At 33.4% G+C, this 16,641-nt stretch overlaps 4 protein-coding genes across 6 annotated transcripts in view; 2 read left to right on the top strand and 2 right to left on the bottom strand.

The window, feature by feature from the left end:
* The window catches only part of ZnT63C (zinc transporter 63C), an 18,842-nt gene extending 13,057 nt beyond the window's left edge, over positions 1-5,785 (top strand). Inside the window, exons 7-8 of the mRNA XM_011300630.1 lie at positions 2,297-2,482; positions 5,699-5,785. Coding sequence (XP_011298932.1) covers positions 2,297-2,482; positions 5,699-5,719 — 207 coding nt within the window. The 3' untranslated portion in view covers positions 5,720-5,785. The remainder of the gene's footprint in view (positions 1-2,296; positions 2,483-5,698) is intronic.
* A 2,348-nt stretch (positions 5,786-8,133) lies between these two features.
* Positions 8,134-9,266, bottom strand: LOC105264054 (serine protease 42). Its single transcript, XM_011300629.1, has 4 exons — positions 9,022-9,266; positions 8,636-8,866; positions 8,337-8,538; positions 8,134-8,181 (listed from the first exon to the last, which is right to left on the bottom strand). Exons 1-4 carry the CDS (start codon positions 9,264-9,266, stop codon positions 8,134-8,136), a joined length of 726 nt encoding a protein of 241 aa, XP_011298931.1.
* A 5,147-nt stretch (positions 9,267-14,413) lies between these two features.
* On the top strand, positions 14,414-15,832 carry LOC105264032 (uncharacterized). 3 transcript variants are annotated; one of them, XR_891953.1, is made up of 3 exons: positions 14,442-14,533; positions 14,615-14,743; positions 15,380-15,466. XR_891953.1 is itself a non-coding variant. In XM_011300603.1 (2 exons), exons 1-2 carry the CDS (start codon positions 14,482-14,484, stop codon positions 15,778-15,780), a joined length of 453 nt encoding a protein of 150 aa, XP_011298905.1. In that variant the 5' UTR covers positions 14,414-14,481; the 3' UTR covers positions 15,781-15,832. The 3 variants fall into 3 exon arrangements, 1 of the variants encoding a protein (XP_011298905.1); XR_891954.1 differs by having other exon boundaries at positions 14,444-14,533; positions 14,593-14,743; XM_011300603.1 differs by lacking the exon at positions 14,615-14,743 and having other exon boundaries at positions 14,414-14,533; positions 15,380-15,832.
* Positions 15,705-16,641, bottom strand: part of LOC105264053 (Testicular haploid expressed gene) — a 5,758-nt gene continuing 4,821 nt past the window's right edge. Inside the window, exon 7 of the mRNA XM_011300628.1 lies at positions 15,705-15,792. The gene's annotated coding sequence lies outside the window, so the exon portion shown is untranslated. The remainder of the gene's footprint in view (positions 15,793-16,641) is intronic.

The raw sequence follows: 16,641 nt of genomic DNA, 5'->3' as shown, positions 1-16,641 counted from the left end.
AATTATTGAAGGGCGGTAAAGATCGATATTATTTAAAAGGGATTTACCAAGTTTGCTAAAAAATAATAAAAAATACGTAGCTTACTATTGCATCTAGCTGTCACTCAATCTTCTGGAGAGCAATGGTAAGCTGCGTAATTTTATTATTTTTTTGTAAACTTGGTAGATCCCTTTTAAACAATATCGCTCTTTAGCGCCCTTCAATAATTTTTCCTGTTTTTTTTTTCATTATTTTTTTATAACCATTCGAGTAGCTCCCGCAACACAAATTTGATCTCAAATTTTAATGTATTTTAGGCTAAAAAGATAAAATCTATACAAAAGATGACATTCGATAGATAGTTCGACTGGGCCTTAAATGATTATTAATGAACTTGTCACCCACCGATTTAGACTTCACCATTTCAATAATAAAATAACAATAAAAACATTCTGATTGAAATTGATCTCATGAATTTAAAGCGAGCATTAATAGGTCATTGAAATATTCCGATGATGAATCAACTAGTGGCATCGATTGATTACGAAATCGGACCGTGACACCCTGGCATTATTTTTACTTAAATAGTAAGCATACAGATGTCCAGGAATTATGAAACTAATTTTTCCATTTGAAGAAAGTGAAAAATATTATTCATTATTCAGTATTTGATTGATTTCACGTTATTTCAAGTGATTTCAAGAGGTTTTCCTTCCGACTTGATGATTTCAAATGATTTCAATTGATTTTTAATTTCCCATTTCATCATTTAAGCAAAATTTGTTTTTTCTTTTTTACTGAAAGAACGTTCGCTGAGAACTAGTGAACGAAATTCGGAATATGACAAATGACTTGACTGATTTCAAATGGTTTCAAGTGATTTCATATGGAATCATTCGAAATCGATGAAATCATCCGACTCCACGGATTTCACGTGATTTCTCATGATTTCTAATGATTTCACGTGATTTCTGGACTGATTTTAATTCAAGGTCATAAAGTCATTCCACCAATGAAGAACCCCACGGTTTGATCCCAGGCTCCCGAATTAAAAATAAAAATTCCATTCATCTATTTAATTTTTTAACTTTTATTTCTATTAAAAAATCAGTTTTTTGCGATAACTGAACGAAAAATGTTATGAAATATTTTAATGAGGGTTCAAAAAATCTGTTTCGTTATCGAATTTAATTAGAAGATGGAGATAAGCCAAAAATTGTATTTCGGAAATATTTGAATTTTGGACTCGTCACAGGCTATTCTACTCCAATCGATTATGATTAGAAGTTAAAACGATAGTTCCCATCCAAAATATGGAAATTGTGATATAATTACCATGGCTATATATTGAAATAATTTACAATATAATATAATATATGTATAATATAATATGGCTAGACATTGAAATAATTTTTCCGATTTTTGCTTCTGAATGGAATGGCAATCTTTCGATTTTTTGATTCTCTAATTTTCCCTGGAAATGACGTAGAATGGTCTGAAACGTAAAAATACGAAGTTTGAAGAATAAACGGATAAATTAATTCCCAAAAATCTGAAATTTGGTCAGTTCATAGGTTCTAATATGGACTCCATCTGTGCTGAATTTCAGCCCGATCGGTCAAGTAGTTTTTGAAATATCTGGGATTGTTTCTGAAAAGTTTTTTGAAAATACATCGCTTACATCTCTTATTCTTTTATTCTTTTGAAATGTTCGTCTCAATGTCTATGCTCTATATGGATCAGTCAGAATATATATATATGTATATATATGTGTTCCTCCAAAGTCTTTGGTATATTTCGATTTTCATATTAAAAAAATGCGACATACTCCCTCTCTGATTTTTTAAAATCAATCTATCAACTTGAAATTCGGCAGAAAGATTTTGATTGAGATGTTTGGTATTGCAGATGGGCTAGATCGGATGATTCGTTCAAAAGATATTCAACTTTGTATCTGAAACGATTTCTTTTCGTTACATTATTTCTATTAGTTACATTATGCCCTATTGAGATGAAGCAAAGAGATTTACGCGTTCGGAGAAAAATATGAAGATATTTAAATTTTCATGGTTTTCGAAAAATGCGATGTGATTTTTAAAAATCAATCTATCAACTTGTTTTCACTTTCGAATTTTCCATTGGTTTTTTTTGTCAGCTTCCTGATATGTTCATCTATTTTGGTTTTCCTTGTTTCTCATATTTGAAATCAATTCGATTATGTCTGAAAAAAACTTTTCAATGAGATTTTATAAAAATTTTAAGATGATTGCAAACAACATGTAATGAAATTCTCCACTTGTTTTTTCTGAATGACAGGGACGTGAAACTCCATCACCCGGTGAGACTCCCTACATGTGTCGGCAGCGTAACAGCTTGGCACGATCAACAATATCAATTGGTGGTGGTGATCAGCAGGAAGTCAATGAGATGGAACGTGGACATTTACTATCACCGCCTGTCTCGCACCACTCCGTCCAACTGACCCATCAGAGCAGTCCAAAGGTCTGAAGCTCATCAATTAAAATTTAAAAACAAATCACAAAAGAGCGAAGGAAAATCTAAATAAATTAAGAATCGTGTGTGTGCCGAGTGATTCAGTGCGAAAACGTATTAAATAAAAGAGAATACCGACTTCCCTTCCAGGCGAGTGCAAAAGACAAATCACATCGTCGATATGTGTACAAAATGCTATAAATTAATAATATTTCTTTTTTGCACTCACCTCTATTGCTCCGGGTGTCATGATTTTTTGCTTTCAACTCATTGTGATGATAAAAACGTAGAGTAGATTTTATTACATTCGTCTAACTCATTTCTCTGGTGAAATGATAAATTGAGATTATTCTAGGAACTACTTTCTTTACTTCGTTGAAAGGCCTTGGAAAAAGAGAAAAAAAAATTACTGAAATGCGGGGATAACTTTGCGCCTCGATTTCTCAGTCTAAATACGATAAAGAATTTCGCCGATTGGTTTTAAAAATATGTTCTTTTTGGAGGAACAGGATGGGGTGGGTCGGGGGCGATTTGAAGTTTATAAACAATTTTAATAAACCTTTGAAAACGCGAGGTGAACGGGGAACATAGACGCCGCCATCTTGTGGGCGTTCCCCGCCTCCAGCGATTTCAAAGATGACGGTGTCCTCACTTCGGACTTTTAAATAGCTATAAATATTATTGAATGTTATTATATGAAATTCCGTTTGTGGCATTCCGTTTCTGTGGAGTGAACAATTTTTTAAAGCCATCTTGCATAAATTTCTGTCTCTCCTTCGCTGATAATTGAGAGAACAAAATTTCACTTGCATTTCAGCAACTTTTTTTTCATCTCCGAGGCCTTTTAATATTCCGTAAACCATTGAGTTTGTAGAAAAATATAGCCCTGAAAATAATCTAGAAATGAACTCAACAGTTTACTCACGATATAGTGAAGACTTGAATTTCAAACTCATCTCTTTTTACCAATTCATGACTGATTTGGATTCTCACGGCGTTGAGAGACGTATTAGTTAGACTATTGTACAGAAAATATTGATTTCTAGATTATCGAACTGTCTTCGAGTACGAGAGTACACAATTTTAGTTTAGTAAACATTTTTGACAGGGGTTATTCTTAATATTGAAAGAACTTCGTCTGTACGTTGACTGCCAAAGGCGTTTAAGTACCAAACTTCACGAGAAACAATATTAAATTTTGCGTTTATGGAAAATATTTTGTGGATTACAGCTATTGCTCCATTGAGGTTCTCGTCGTGTATTAGTTGTACGTTGACATTTCAATTTTTTCATTTCGTATTGTATTTTTATTTCTACAAATTAACAATAATCTGTAATTTCTCGAACAAATTGTGGATTTTTCATTGACAAAAATCACAAGTGATTGGGGTTGCTAATTCTTGGAAGTTCGTGATAATTCTAAATAATAAAAAAAGAACAAAGGCTTTGAGGCTCTATAGAGTTACATTATCTCCTCCATTATAATTAGATTGATTTGTGTGAATTTCAGTATTTTTCCATCGATGTCATTTGCATTCACTAACGAGGTTATCTCCTACATAAGTAGAATTGAATGTTCGTTGGAATTAATGGGTGAAGTCAATCAATTTTAGTTCGTTAGTGACAGAGAGAGAAGGTCTTGATTTCTTGACAAATTCGTTTGACAGTTTTTAGTGGCTCTTTTTCATATGACAGACATTAAGCAAATAATTAATGATCAAATGTAGCTTCATGAACTCTGAATTATTCCCGATTTATATAGGAATGGAATAAGAAACACGAGGAGATATGCCGTGATGGGGTAAAATGAGTCGAGTCGTTATCATGTGTCTCTAATTGTTGATGGTGGAATTATCTCGGTATTGAGTGACTTCATGATGCAATGTCAAGAGACCTTTTTTCTAGAGGATAAAATTTCCCACAAAAAATGCTCTTTCACATTTTTACGTAAAATCGATAATTTTCACGATAACGGAGTAATTACCCGAAATTTTTTATTCCACTCGACTCGTTTCATCGCTGAAATAGTCTCTCTAGGCAAGATATATTTTGTAAAATTTTTTAAGTAGCTGAAACTAAAGTGAAAATGCACTTAACAAAATATGAAAAATCTTCAGAGCAATGATGCAAAGACTAAACGTTGAGGAGTGGTAAAAGACGAGGATTCGTTAAATTTTATGCAGATTATTTAGCGAATATCTCTATTGGAGGTAATTAGCTAATCCTTTCACGAATCTTCGGCTGTCATTTACCATTTCACTACTAAACTGTAACTCTACCTCCTTGATTAGAGAAAAATGTGAAATACCGTATGATAATTCAATTAGAAATACTGCCAAATTGTAAAATTGGTCGTGAGAAAATTGAAGTAATATTTCGCACACTCTCAAGCATTTTTCCGGCGACGTTTGCTTATGCCAAGTATTAAGAAAAAATATTTACATCGTCAAAACTTATGCTCCTCCTGTCCTTTAAAATAATTTTATCCAAATCCTAGCACAAAAAAACCATTGAATTATCTTTGCTAAAATTTCTAGTGGTAAATCCACTCGTCAATGCATTTATTATTTTATTTTTTTACACAAAAATAGATTAAAAATCCGCATAATTTTTTTATTCACTTGATTTAATCACATGAATAAAATGGTAATAATACCCAGGAGGAGCTCAAGTTTTCATGATAATTTAATGCAGACGGTTGGAATGATAAATCGATTGGAAACGATTTAAGTAAATGAAAGAATGAAATTGAGATTTATTGTCTATTGATCAGAAATTGTAACGTGACGTTAACGAGAACAAAACAATCAATCGTTCTCAAGAGTAAACTATATTTGTATATGTTGAAAAGAGAATAAAAAAAAAACGAATCGCGTATCAGGAGTGGTTTGTCGTTGAAAGAGAGAGAAATAAAAATCACGGAGACTCGTCGTTAGAATAAAAAAAAATTTTCTCATTCCGTTATTCAGGAGAAAATGGAAAAGATGAATCATTAGGTTAAATTTCACTGTAAATAGCAATGAGAGAAAATGAGCAAAAGTGATGAGAAGAGTATTTATAAGCCAATGTTATAAATAACTTGGAGAAAATATAAATTTTATTCGTCAGACCTTAGTCGGTGTTTTATTAATTAACAGATTTATTGATAAAAAAAATAATTTGTTATTGAAATTAATGAGTATCTTTGCTAGTTTAAATTGGAGGTTGAGGTGATTTTTTTTTTAGCCCAGAGCTGTCATTTGCTGATTTATCCATTGGAGGTAGTTGTTGACGTTGACGTAAACACCGGGAATTCCGGATGATGCACAACCTATGCCCCATGCGACGAGACCAATTACTTGAAACTGTCCGTTTGGGGATTGACAGACAAGAGGTGCCCCACCGTCTCCCTGAAATCACGGATGTTCGTGTCATGACAATCAGATAAATCACTGCGAGTTATTTTGTTTCGAAAGAAATGGCAAAACCATTGAATGTCCCCACGAAGAGGATTTCTATTTTGTTAACTTACTTTATTAATTAAAAATGTACAGTGTTTATTCAGTTGCTTCCAATTGTTCTTTTCAACTCGATGATTTATGCATTGATAAAAGAATTCGGTTGATGTTACCTAATGAATTGAGTTGAACCTTTCTTTCAATTCGCTTTTATAATATATATTTGGTGGAATATATGTACAAGAAATCGGAAATGTAGAAATGGCTGGGGACTGGATAGTTCAGTTGGGAGAGCACCCGATGCGTAATCGGAAGGTTCCAGGTTTAAAATAAAATAATTTTGTTTATAACTATAAAATAGTTTTAAATAAAATAAATCCCGGTCTGGGCTTGTTCATTTATTCAGTAAATTTTTCTTGTGAAATTATATCGAGAATTATAGTGGCTCCCTTCCTGCCTAATTCAAAATCCAACAACACTAGTTCATATCGTCCAAAATCACTGACTGTATCTGTTTTTATTTGCGTATTGGAGAGACACCTTAAACATTGAATTATCATTTTTATCAGAATCAGAGGTGCCTGTTAAAGGGTTTTTATACTATTCATAGAGAATTATGAAGTTGGCAATGAGTCGTGATTTGATTGATTTATCTGAATTCATTTTCAAAAATCATAACTTGAAAAAAAGTGTTTGGTGTAGTGCAATTTAATCCTTACGATACCGCGCACTACTGCGCACTCCGTGCGCCGAATTTGAGTTTGGCGGTTCGACTTGACCTATAGGAATTAGTCCTACGCGTTTCGAGATATTTCGACTCGGGCGAACTTCATTTTTGTGTTTCTACTTTCATAAAAAGGACGGGACCTACTGCGCATTCGTGCGCCGAATTTGAATTTCGCGGTTCGAGTTGACGAATGAAAAATACGTCCTACACACTTTGAGATATTTCGACTCGGACGAACTTCATTTTTGTGTTTCTACTTTCATAAAAAGGATGGGACCTACTGCGCATTCGTGCGCCGAATTTGAATTTGGCGGTTCGACTTGACCAATGAGAAATACGTCCTACGGGTTTCGAAATATTTCGACTTGGACGAACTTCATTTTTGTGTTTCTACTTTCATAAAAAAGACATAAAAAAGACATAAAAAAGACGACACCGACTGCGCACTCCGTGCGCCGAATTTGAATTTGGCGGTTCGACTTGACCAATGAGCAATTAGTCCTATGCGTTTCGAGATATTTCGACTTGGACGAACTTCATTTTTGTGTTTCTACTTTCATAATAAGGAATAAGGATAAATAGCTCGCAAAGATCGGTATGATACTATTGCCAGCCTACGTTTATTTCATGCATTATTCTGAATCATAATGACTCATCAGCGAGCAATCTGTTTTTCCGGTGAATTAATAATCCAGTAATGATTACCAAATCGTCAATTGGCTGTTCATGCCGATTCCTAACTGAATCGTTCGGTAACTACTAATCAGTATTTAATTGTTTCTAATGTAACAGCATTCTGGCTTAATTATGGCGCCTCATTAACATCAACCGAATTCTTATACAAGTGTCAGATTTATTTCTCAGGCTACAGCCTTTATAGAATAATATTAAGAAAAAATTATTTTGATTTTTTCAAATGAATATCAATGAATAACACTTCTATTGGGACCATGAACGGTCATAAATTAGCAGAAAATTGAATTGTCTTCAATGTTTCCAACATTTCGAACACTTCGTGTGTTCCTCATCAGGGCAATAAGATAGATATAAATGGGTTGTGCCAGATGGTATGACCCTAGTGGGTCTTTTACCAACCCTTTCCCAGTACCTACGCGGTACCCCAACCTAATTCCCTACCCGCACTTTTCATCTAGCTACGTTATAACTAACTTCCACAGGCACTGGGTTCGTTTTCCGACGATGAAAAATTTTTCACCATCGGGACTCGAACCTGCGCTACCGGGACGCTTTGGTCATAGGGCCAGCACGCTGACGACTAGCCTAAAGACGTCCTCTCTCATCAGGGCAATATCATTTCTGTTGCCATTCGTGCGGAGCAGAAAGAAAGTTACATAAATTAAAATGAATATCCGATGAATCCCTCTCGCAAATCAATCAGCATGTGAAAAAATCAGATAATAATTGATATAAAATCAAAACGAATGATTCTGTTCAATATCTCAGCACAACTTCAATTAAACAGAATCATTCTCTGATCATATTGCAGCTCGTTCCACAATTCTTGAATTGATATACCATATAATCTGTTACATAACAATAATAAATATGCAAAAAAAAATTCAGATGAAGCCCAAGAATAGCGTAAAATTGAGTGGAACGCACCACAGAATTTTAAAAGTGGAATCTGGAGAGGGTACGCTTTGTTTTTAGATCAGAAAAAATGGCAGAAAGTACTTACAGTGCAGGCATCTTTTCCCTGTTCACCTCCAGCGCAGATGAAACTCGCTCTGTCTAAAGCGAAAAAAGATCCCAATCTCGTGCCACGAAGTCGAGTTTCACAACTTCCTTGATCCACAATGGGTACATCAACTTCCTTCAGAAGTGGCTGATAATTTCCATCACTTCCAAAGGCATTCTTTCCCCATCCACTGACCCAGCACCTTGAAAAATCAATTAAAGGATAAAAATAAAATAATGAGAGGTGAGTTTAATGGTTCATGCTGCGATTGAGATCTTAATTCTAATTGATAGTTTTACCTCGTTCCAGTTGTTGGCATTCCGGATGGTAAGCAAGCTGTGTTTATGTTGGGAGCTGTGGTAATGGGTGCCGTTCCATTCAGCCGAATCAGTGCCACGTCGTTTTGGAGATTTTGAGAATTGAAATTCGGATGTATTGCTACTCCCTGGGAGCGCAATTCCACGTATGGATTTGGCTCGACTGTAGATCGTCCATCCCAATCGCCAAAACGTAGTTTGAAGTTTCCAGAACTGAGAAAAATCGATTGACAATTTTTCTTCTATCAAAAACTCAAGCTCTCAAGACTCAACATCATTTTGTTTATTTATTTATCGGGTGTTAATATGTTAATATGCAATTTCCGTGAAGCTAAATTTCCTTGGGCTTTGAGACTGCAATTACTCACCGATAAGGCTGGATTTTATGAGCCACTGTGAGCACATAATTTGCGTCGATAAGTACTCCAGAACCTATGTACATGTTGTCAAGTGTCAAAAGAGCCACTTGCCAAGGGTAAGCTCCATATCTAGCTGTTCCTGTGGGTTGAGGTGACGCATTAGTGACTTTTCGCGTACCACAAGAACTTGTGATGGGTGAATTCCCGCAGCACCAGACTTGTCCTGCCGAGCAATTCGATCCCTGAAAATCCATTTGGTATTTTTATTATTATTTAGTATTTTTTTATTGTTAACTAAGGCGACAATGGAATGGAATCGAGAACGATTTTTTTACAATTCACTTGAATTTTTAAAGTGAAACTGCCCGAGCTAGAAAAAAATAAATACTTGAATCAAGTATATTTTATACTTGATATTAGTATATTCATAATTGATATTAGAATCGGAAGAAAATTAATTTTTCATTGGTAGTCATCGACAATTGAATACCCTTAAAATAATAATAATTATTACACCATATACATGATTGAAATATTGGTATTGTAGTTATTATTATATATTATTGTTGTTATTGAAATATTGTTATTGTTGTAATCCAACAAAAAGTGCGGATAGGACGTGGTATTTTACACTCAAACCGATGCTTATAGACGTTATAAATTCAGTGGTGATGAAAATATGGAGATGAAGTCAGGACCATTTTAAAGCTGATTTTATAAGCTTCAAAATGGTGTAGCATATGGGGACGTCAAGCGGAAAAATCAGGGGCTCAGAGAGCTGAAAGTGTCTGAAAATAAGGATTCATAATACATGATAAATCTATTGGTGAGTTCAGTGATTCTAATTTTATTATTATTGTGGTACTTCTGAATGGATACGGTGTAATCGCTGAAATTTGAGATATCTCAATCCAAAAAGATTTTGAAGATAATTTTTGGAAACAATTTTTGGAACGTGTAAACTGAGAAAAAAATTTTCTTTGGCCAATAATATTTACTAACTATCAGTAAATCTGATAATCACTGTGTAAGTAAGGACTTACTAATGCCAGATATATTTTCTTGTGGTTAGTAAAATAGTATCTATTCACACGCACCACGGTAACTTGACCGTTTGCATAGCGCTCGGGATTTTTAACCTGTGAAATTTAACCCGATCGGTGATACGCCGAGAAACTGGAGGGAAATATCCGATTAATTTTGAAGGTCGAGGGGTATTTGGCAGGATTATTTTTTTCATTTCAATTTCAAGCAATTAAATGTGTGGCATTTCACGTCATATGGTATAAGTAAAACGGTTTTATTAGGAAATCTCAATTTTCAATTTTTACAACCAGTTTTGGGGTTTGAAACGCGTACAAATTGTTTATCGGATATTTTCATTGCTCAGCAACAAACAGAGAAATATTCGAAAAATATCCGAAGTAAAACCGTTTTACTTGTACCATGTGACGGGAAATGCCACCATTTGATTGGTTGAAATTGGGATGAAAAAAATAATCAATGAAAATTACCTGTCTTTTCCGTAATTCCGGAGCGAAATGTAATTGTGGGAAATTTTACAGAATTTTTATCTGAATTATCAGTGAAAAATTACGGTACCGTCACTCTAATTTTCCGAGTCGATTCCGTAATCGGTAAGCAAACTGAAACTTCCGTAATTTTTACTAATTATTTCTCTCCGTGTGGAATTAACAGATAATTACAGAAGCTATTATTGTTAACTGTATTATATGTTGGCATAATTTTTTAAGCGATTTTTGCTAATTTTAAATTGTAATTTACGATTTAGAATTTTAATTACTCACCAAATTGACGATTCTTATGTCGATGCCAGGGGTTGGGTTACAAGTTCCCGCAGGAACACACTGACATCTAAGTCCACTGGGCGTAGGTTTAGCTGTAGCTGAAAGAATTACGAAAGTAATTATTGAAACAATATATTTCGTAACAAGTGCGGAAAAGCGATAAAAACAACTTTCTACACGAGTTGTGAATATTTTTCATCACGATGTGCCGAAAAGTAACTTTTGAGCTCGTGCTATAAACCTCCCACACGTCAAAAATCACTTTTCCGCACTTGTTATGAAATATACGATTTCATCACGACGTGCCGTAAAGTGACTTTTCAGCACATCGTGATGAAAAAGTTATATTCACTCGTTCTCCTTAAAATAATCTATCAAGATGCGTCGTAATTGAATGTAAACATTAAATGGAAAATACATTGAAATTTAAGGGAAATAACTTAAAAAATTTGTTCATTTTGTGGAAACAGAATAAAACGACTTGAGGTTCATTTGAAGAAGAGAAATAATCGTAATAAATGCTCTAAAATACGAGGTGAGTAACAGCCCGCCATTTTGCTTGATACGTCTGCCCTCTGGTGTTCAAGATGGCGACGCGGCCACCTCATATTTTCAAACATTTATCAAAATTCGTTCTCTCAGTCAAATAAATTTTCAATCACTTTAATTTGTTCTTATAAAATGAACAATTTTTTAGAGCCATCTCACAGAAATTTTCATTTGTTTTTGACTGAGAATTTCAATTTTCAAATTTTCTTTCATTTTTTAGTTTTTTTTTTACTCCAAACCGGATAATGACATAAATTAATTACAATCCACCAAAATAAAAACCGTAAAACTGCAAATATATATTTATCCAGGGGTATTTCTCCGAAATTTCAATTCAATGAATTTTAATATTAAAAATTAATAAAAATCAATTAATATCAACGAAAACCACCAAAAAATGGACTCAAAAAATCACACGATCAAACCACGCAGAAAAGAAAACTTTCAATAACAATAAAAAAAACTGTACTTGAAACATCAAAAAAAAAAGTCGGCGTAGTTTGGGTGACGATCTGTTGCACAAGAATTATCACAATCACTAACAGCTCAACACTAAAATTAATCATTTTTCCCCGATTATTTCTTGAATAATATTCGAATCATATGCCTGCAGTAACTTCAAATCACCAATGACTCAATGCCTGAACGCCCGCGAATTTATATGTCCTCTGGATATACGTCAAGGGTAACGAGACGTCACCTAATATTTTCATTACGAAATCTAGTTAATGGTTTTTTTTGTGACACTAAAGTGTGAACAGGTGAATTAACGTGGACATCCAGCCGAGAAATGAATAATAGTGATGGCCTTCTCCAATACGCGGGAGTTTCCCCGTGCCGTCAAGAGGGGAATGTATACATCGTACATTCTATGAAATCAGCGCTGGATCGAAAAAAAAAAAACGCTTCAAATTACTTCCTATTCTAATTGTTAGGTTTTTTATCTCTTCCGAGCGTTTTGTCTATTTTTTGCTGACAGCCATTTTCCCTTTTTATGCTTTTTTTTTTTTTTTTAATTTGTAGCAGTCGTACGGAACGGACGAGCTAGTCACAGCAATTACCAATTATTCTTGTAAGGCATTTGGAAATTGTATGGATAATAATTATTTTGTGGAATTAAATGCACAATCCTTTGAATTCGATTAGAGGATGCGGCTATTCTAGAGATTTTTATATTTGAACGGATACAATTGAACGGAAAAACCCATTATTATTTCGATACAAGTAGATTTGTTTAAATGCAAAATTCGAATTATAAACAGCAACAATTTAATATAATCCGGTTAATATTGATTTTTTATTGCAATCAATTGCTGCTATTGAATTTTCAATTATCATTTAATAATAATTGAATAACAATGCGGTTAATATTAATTGAAATAATCAATGGTCAATATTTTTTAATATAATTTTTAATAATATATTTTAGTAATCTACAAATTTCAATACTTATTACTTTTTTGCTATTTTGGATTACATGCTTGATAGGTCGGATGTGAATTAGAATGAAGAACATTATTATTAGCGAGAATAACTATTATGGATTTTATTTAAACAGAATTAATAATTTTTGAAATGTAACACGTTAAATTCGATCATCGATAACTCTTGATCAAATCAATGCAAGTGAGAAATTTAAATTACATTATAACGAGGTCGTTGAGGTCTTTAGAGTATGTATATATTTATATTTGCAGATATGTTATTTTTGATTTGGGAAATTTCAAATGATTTCAAGTGATTTCATATGAAAATTCATATGAAAATATCAAAGATTTTATATGAAATCGATGAAATCATATGATTCCACAGATTTCAAGTGATTTTTCATGATTTCACGACTGATTTCAGGACTGATTTCATATGATTGTAATTCAAGATGACAATGTGATTTCATCAATGAATTTTGGATTGGAAAATTTCAAATGATTTCAAGTGATTTCATATGAAAATTCATATGAAAATATCAAAGATTTCATATGAAATCGATGAAATCATCTTATTCCACAGATTTCAAGTGATTTCTCATGATTTCAGGACTGATTTCATGTGATTGTAATTCAAGATGACAATGTGATTTCATCAATGAATTCTGGATTGGAAAATTTCAAATGATTTCAAGTGATTTCATATGAAAATTCATATGAAAATATCAAAGATTTCATATGAAATCGATGAAATCATATGATTTCTCATGATTTCAGGACTGATTTCAGGATAGATTTCATGTAATTGTAATTCAAGATGATACTGTGATTTCATCAATGCTTTTTGGATTGGAAAATTTCAAATGATTTCAAGTGATTTCATTTGAAAATTCACATGAAAATATGAAAGATTTCAAACGCCATCTAACTGGAGTCCCTCATTTTTTGCTTCTGATCCTGAAATTCCCTACATAAGAATTCATCATTTTTTTTCAATCAAGTGTAATTAAATTCTGAAAAAAGTGAAATGTTGAATAATGGATTATTACGATCGATTTTTTCATAAGAAATCACTTGAAATCGATGAAATCATACTCCACAGATTTCACGCGATTCCTCATGATTTCACATGATTTCAGGACTGATTTCATGTGATTCCAATCCAAGGTCACACTATGATTTCACCAATGAATCACTCCTCGGAAATTTCGGCAAAACATGAAATTCACGTTTTCACGTTCCAACCGCAATAACTCCATGAAAAATATCGCGAACCCCATAATTCAGGCAATTTCTTAACGCTTATTTAATGAGCTTGCCAATTAGCCCATGATATATCAGCTCTAGACGAAAAGAAGAGAGGAATCATCCCAAAACCGAAGAACAACTGTCCGCATTTCGGACACGGATCATTTACTCATTGAAAACTCAATAAAAAATCAAATTAAATCGTGATACAGTAATTCTTAATCGATCTGTTCCGAGGTACTCCATTAATTAATAGTTTGGTTACTTCCTAAAGGTGAACATGACATAAGAAAAAAAATTCGTTCAATAGATTAGAAGATATCTTATCCGTTTTCTTGATAACCAATTCATGGTCTTGGATATTTTTTACAGCAGCTAGTTCAGTTCTTTGTATTGTCTATTCACCATCACAACCGAAGCCATTTTATGAATAAATAATGATAATATCATTTATTATTCTGGGATTCCTGGGGATTAATTCTGCCAACGGTAAATGGAATAATGAATGATTTGTTTTTGGTTACAATTCAATGATAATTGTTGTTCAGTGTTTCGATTTCTACTCAACAGTTAGTTGAAATTTTCTCTTGAACCGGAAAGTTTAAACAATCAATTGAGAGTGGAGTGAAACTTCTTGATTGTTTTCCTTGAGACGTAGGAGAAACTGCATTTTCAAAAGTACACATTTTGTTTGAAAAGGTATTAAAAAGTCCAGTGATTAGTTTTGGTCAATTCAAATGATATCTTATCCACTGAGAAATATCGAAAATACAGATTAATTACCAGTAAACAAGATTTTATCAAGAGTATTACAACGTCAGAACATCATTTGTTAAAAAATTCCAGGAGAATTTTAAGATTTTTGTTACTCTCTAAGTTATTTAATAATTAAAAATTTACTGAATTGAGATTTATTGAAATTAAAATCGAATTTTTTGAAATTTGAATTGAATTAATTGAAATTAGGATTTAATTTATGGAAATTAGAATTGAATTTATTGAAATCAGAATTGAGTTTATTGGAATTAGAATTGAATTCATTGGAATTAGAATTGAATTTATTGAAATTAGGATTGAATTTATTGAAATTCGAATAAACAATTGACATTAAAAATGATAAAAATTGTAATTAATGCCAGTGTTTTCGCGAATTTAGTTTATTCGTTTAATTATACTGCTGTTTTCTTCCATTTTTTATTTTTGACTCTCCGTAATATTCAAAGGCGCTACCCTAAGCGAAGATTTTTTCCCTGAACGTCGATCGCTATTTTCCCCAGCAATACCTGGAATGTGGAGATTTACATGAAATATAGAATTTGATTTCCTCATCTTCAGGTTTGATATGTTATTACTGCACCGCAGCATCTGCATATGATTCCTGTATACTAGACAATGGAGTTGCTAGCGGTTGTGACATGACATACTGCACCATTTTTCGTCGAGAACTTATCGATCCACCTCATACCCTAGTGCAATTTCAACGTACCTGTCAAGAAACTCCTCAGTACATAAATGTAGAGGTCAATGACTCGACGCACAGAACATTCTATCATGCCTGCGCAACAGATCTCTGCAACACAGGTGAAGGGAGACTCCAGCCCAATTCCATAAAACCAATAAAGGTTGAACCAGGAAAAGTGCTGATGGTTCCTGGCATCGGCTCCATGGCTTCGTCGGATTTTCCATCTTATATTCTAGTCCCATCATTGTTACTCGTTAACTTGTCGGCTCGTTAACTCGAATGAATTCTGAAAACACCTGCAAATAAATCTTTTGAATTTACGATCAGTCTTTTGTATTGAAATTACCCCACAATTTTCCACACGGAGAGAAAAATACGGGAAAGGTGCGTGAGAAATTTTGTAGATTATTGGTTGAAACGTGAACGTGGGGGGAACAGGGAAATCGGTGGAATTGAAATGAATTAGAAAGGTGAAATGAAGAAATGACTAGGAGTCGGATCCTCAATCATCGGGTTTTTTTGAAATTCTCATTATTTTCCGTATTCATCTATTTTTCTGCAGCCATCCCCAACTACAATAAATCAGTAGTTTACAGTAAGTCTTATTATATTAGGTAAAGAACGACGGGCTGGAGATCTAGCTATTAAGTATTACTACTTGTACATACGCTGTATATATGTATATGACGGCAATAAACTCTTTAAAGCCCGGGTGGGCTATCTATTGAACGTCGACTTTTGTTTAAATTTGATCTTTTTGACCTAAAATACATTAAAATTTGGGATCAATTTTGTGTTGCGGGAAGCACTTGAATGGACATGAAAAAATAATGAAAAAAAAGAGGAAAAATTAGTGAAGGGCGCTAAAGATCGATATTATTTAAAAGGGATTTACCAAGTTTGCTAAAAAATAATAAAAAATACGTAGCTTACTATTGCATCTAGCGGTCACTCAATCTTCTGGAGAGCAATGGTAAGCTGCGTAATTTTTATTATTTTTTTGTAAACTTGGTAGATCCCTTTTAAACAATATCGCTCTTTAGCGCCCTTCAATAATGTTTCTTCTTTTTTTTCATTATTTTTTTATAACCATTCGAGCAGCTCCCGCAACACAAAATTTGATCCCAAACTTTAA

This window comes from Fopius arisanus, unplaced genomic scaffold, assembly GCF_000806365.1.
Source record: "Fopius arisanus strain USDA-PBARC FA_bdor unplaced genomic scaffold, ASM80636v1 scaffold00018, whole genome shotgun sequence".
Taxonomy (NCBI): Eukaryota; Metazoa; Arthropoda; class Insecta; order Hymenoptera; family Braconidae; genus Fopius; species Fopius arisanus.
The sequence above is the reverse complement of the archived record's forward strand: the minus strand, read 5'-3'. Positions and strand labels throughout refer to the sequence as shown.

What these genes read in the sequence shown, in the direction of transcription:
- LOC105264054 (XM_011300629.1), bottom strand. Translation starts at nt 9,266, where the DNA reads ATGGATTTTCAGGGATCGAATTGCTCGGCAGGACAAGTCTGGTGCTGC. An exon ending in CATAAAATCCAGCCTTATCG is followed by an intron (nt 8,867 to 9,021) that starts GTGAGTAATTGC and finishes GATTTTTCTCAG; the next exon opens with TTCTGGAAACTTCAAACTAC. An exon ending in AGGGAAAAGATGCCTGCACT is followed by an intron (nt 8,182 to 8,336) that starts GTAAGTACTTTC and finishes GTTATGTAACAG; the next exon opens with ATTATATGGTATATCAATTC.
- LOC105264032 (XM_011300603.1), top strand. Translation starts at nt 14,482, where the DNA reads ATGATAATATCATTTATTATTCTGGGATTCCTGGGGATTAATTCTGCC. An exon ending in GGGGATTAATTCTGCCAACG is followed by an intron (nt 14,534 to 15,379) that starts GTAAATGGAATA and finishes CCTCATCTTCAG; the next exon opens with GTTTGATATGTTATTACTGC.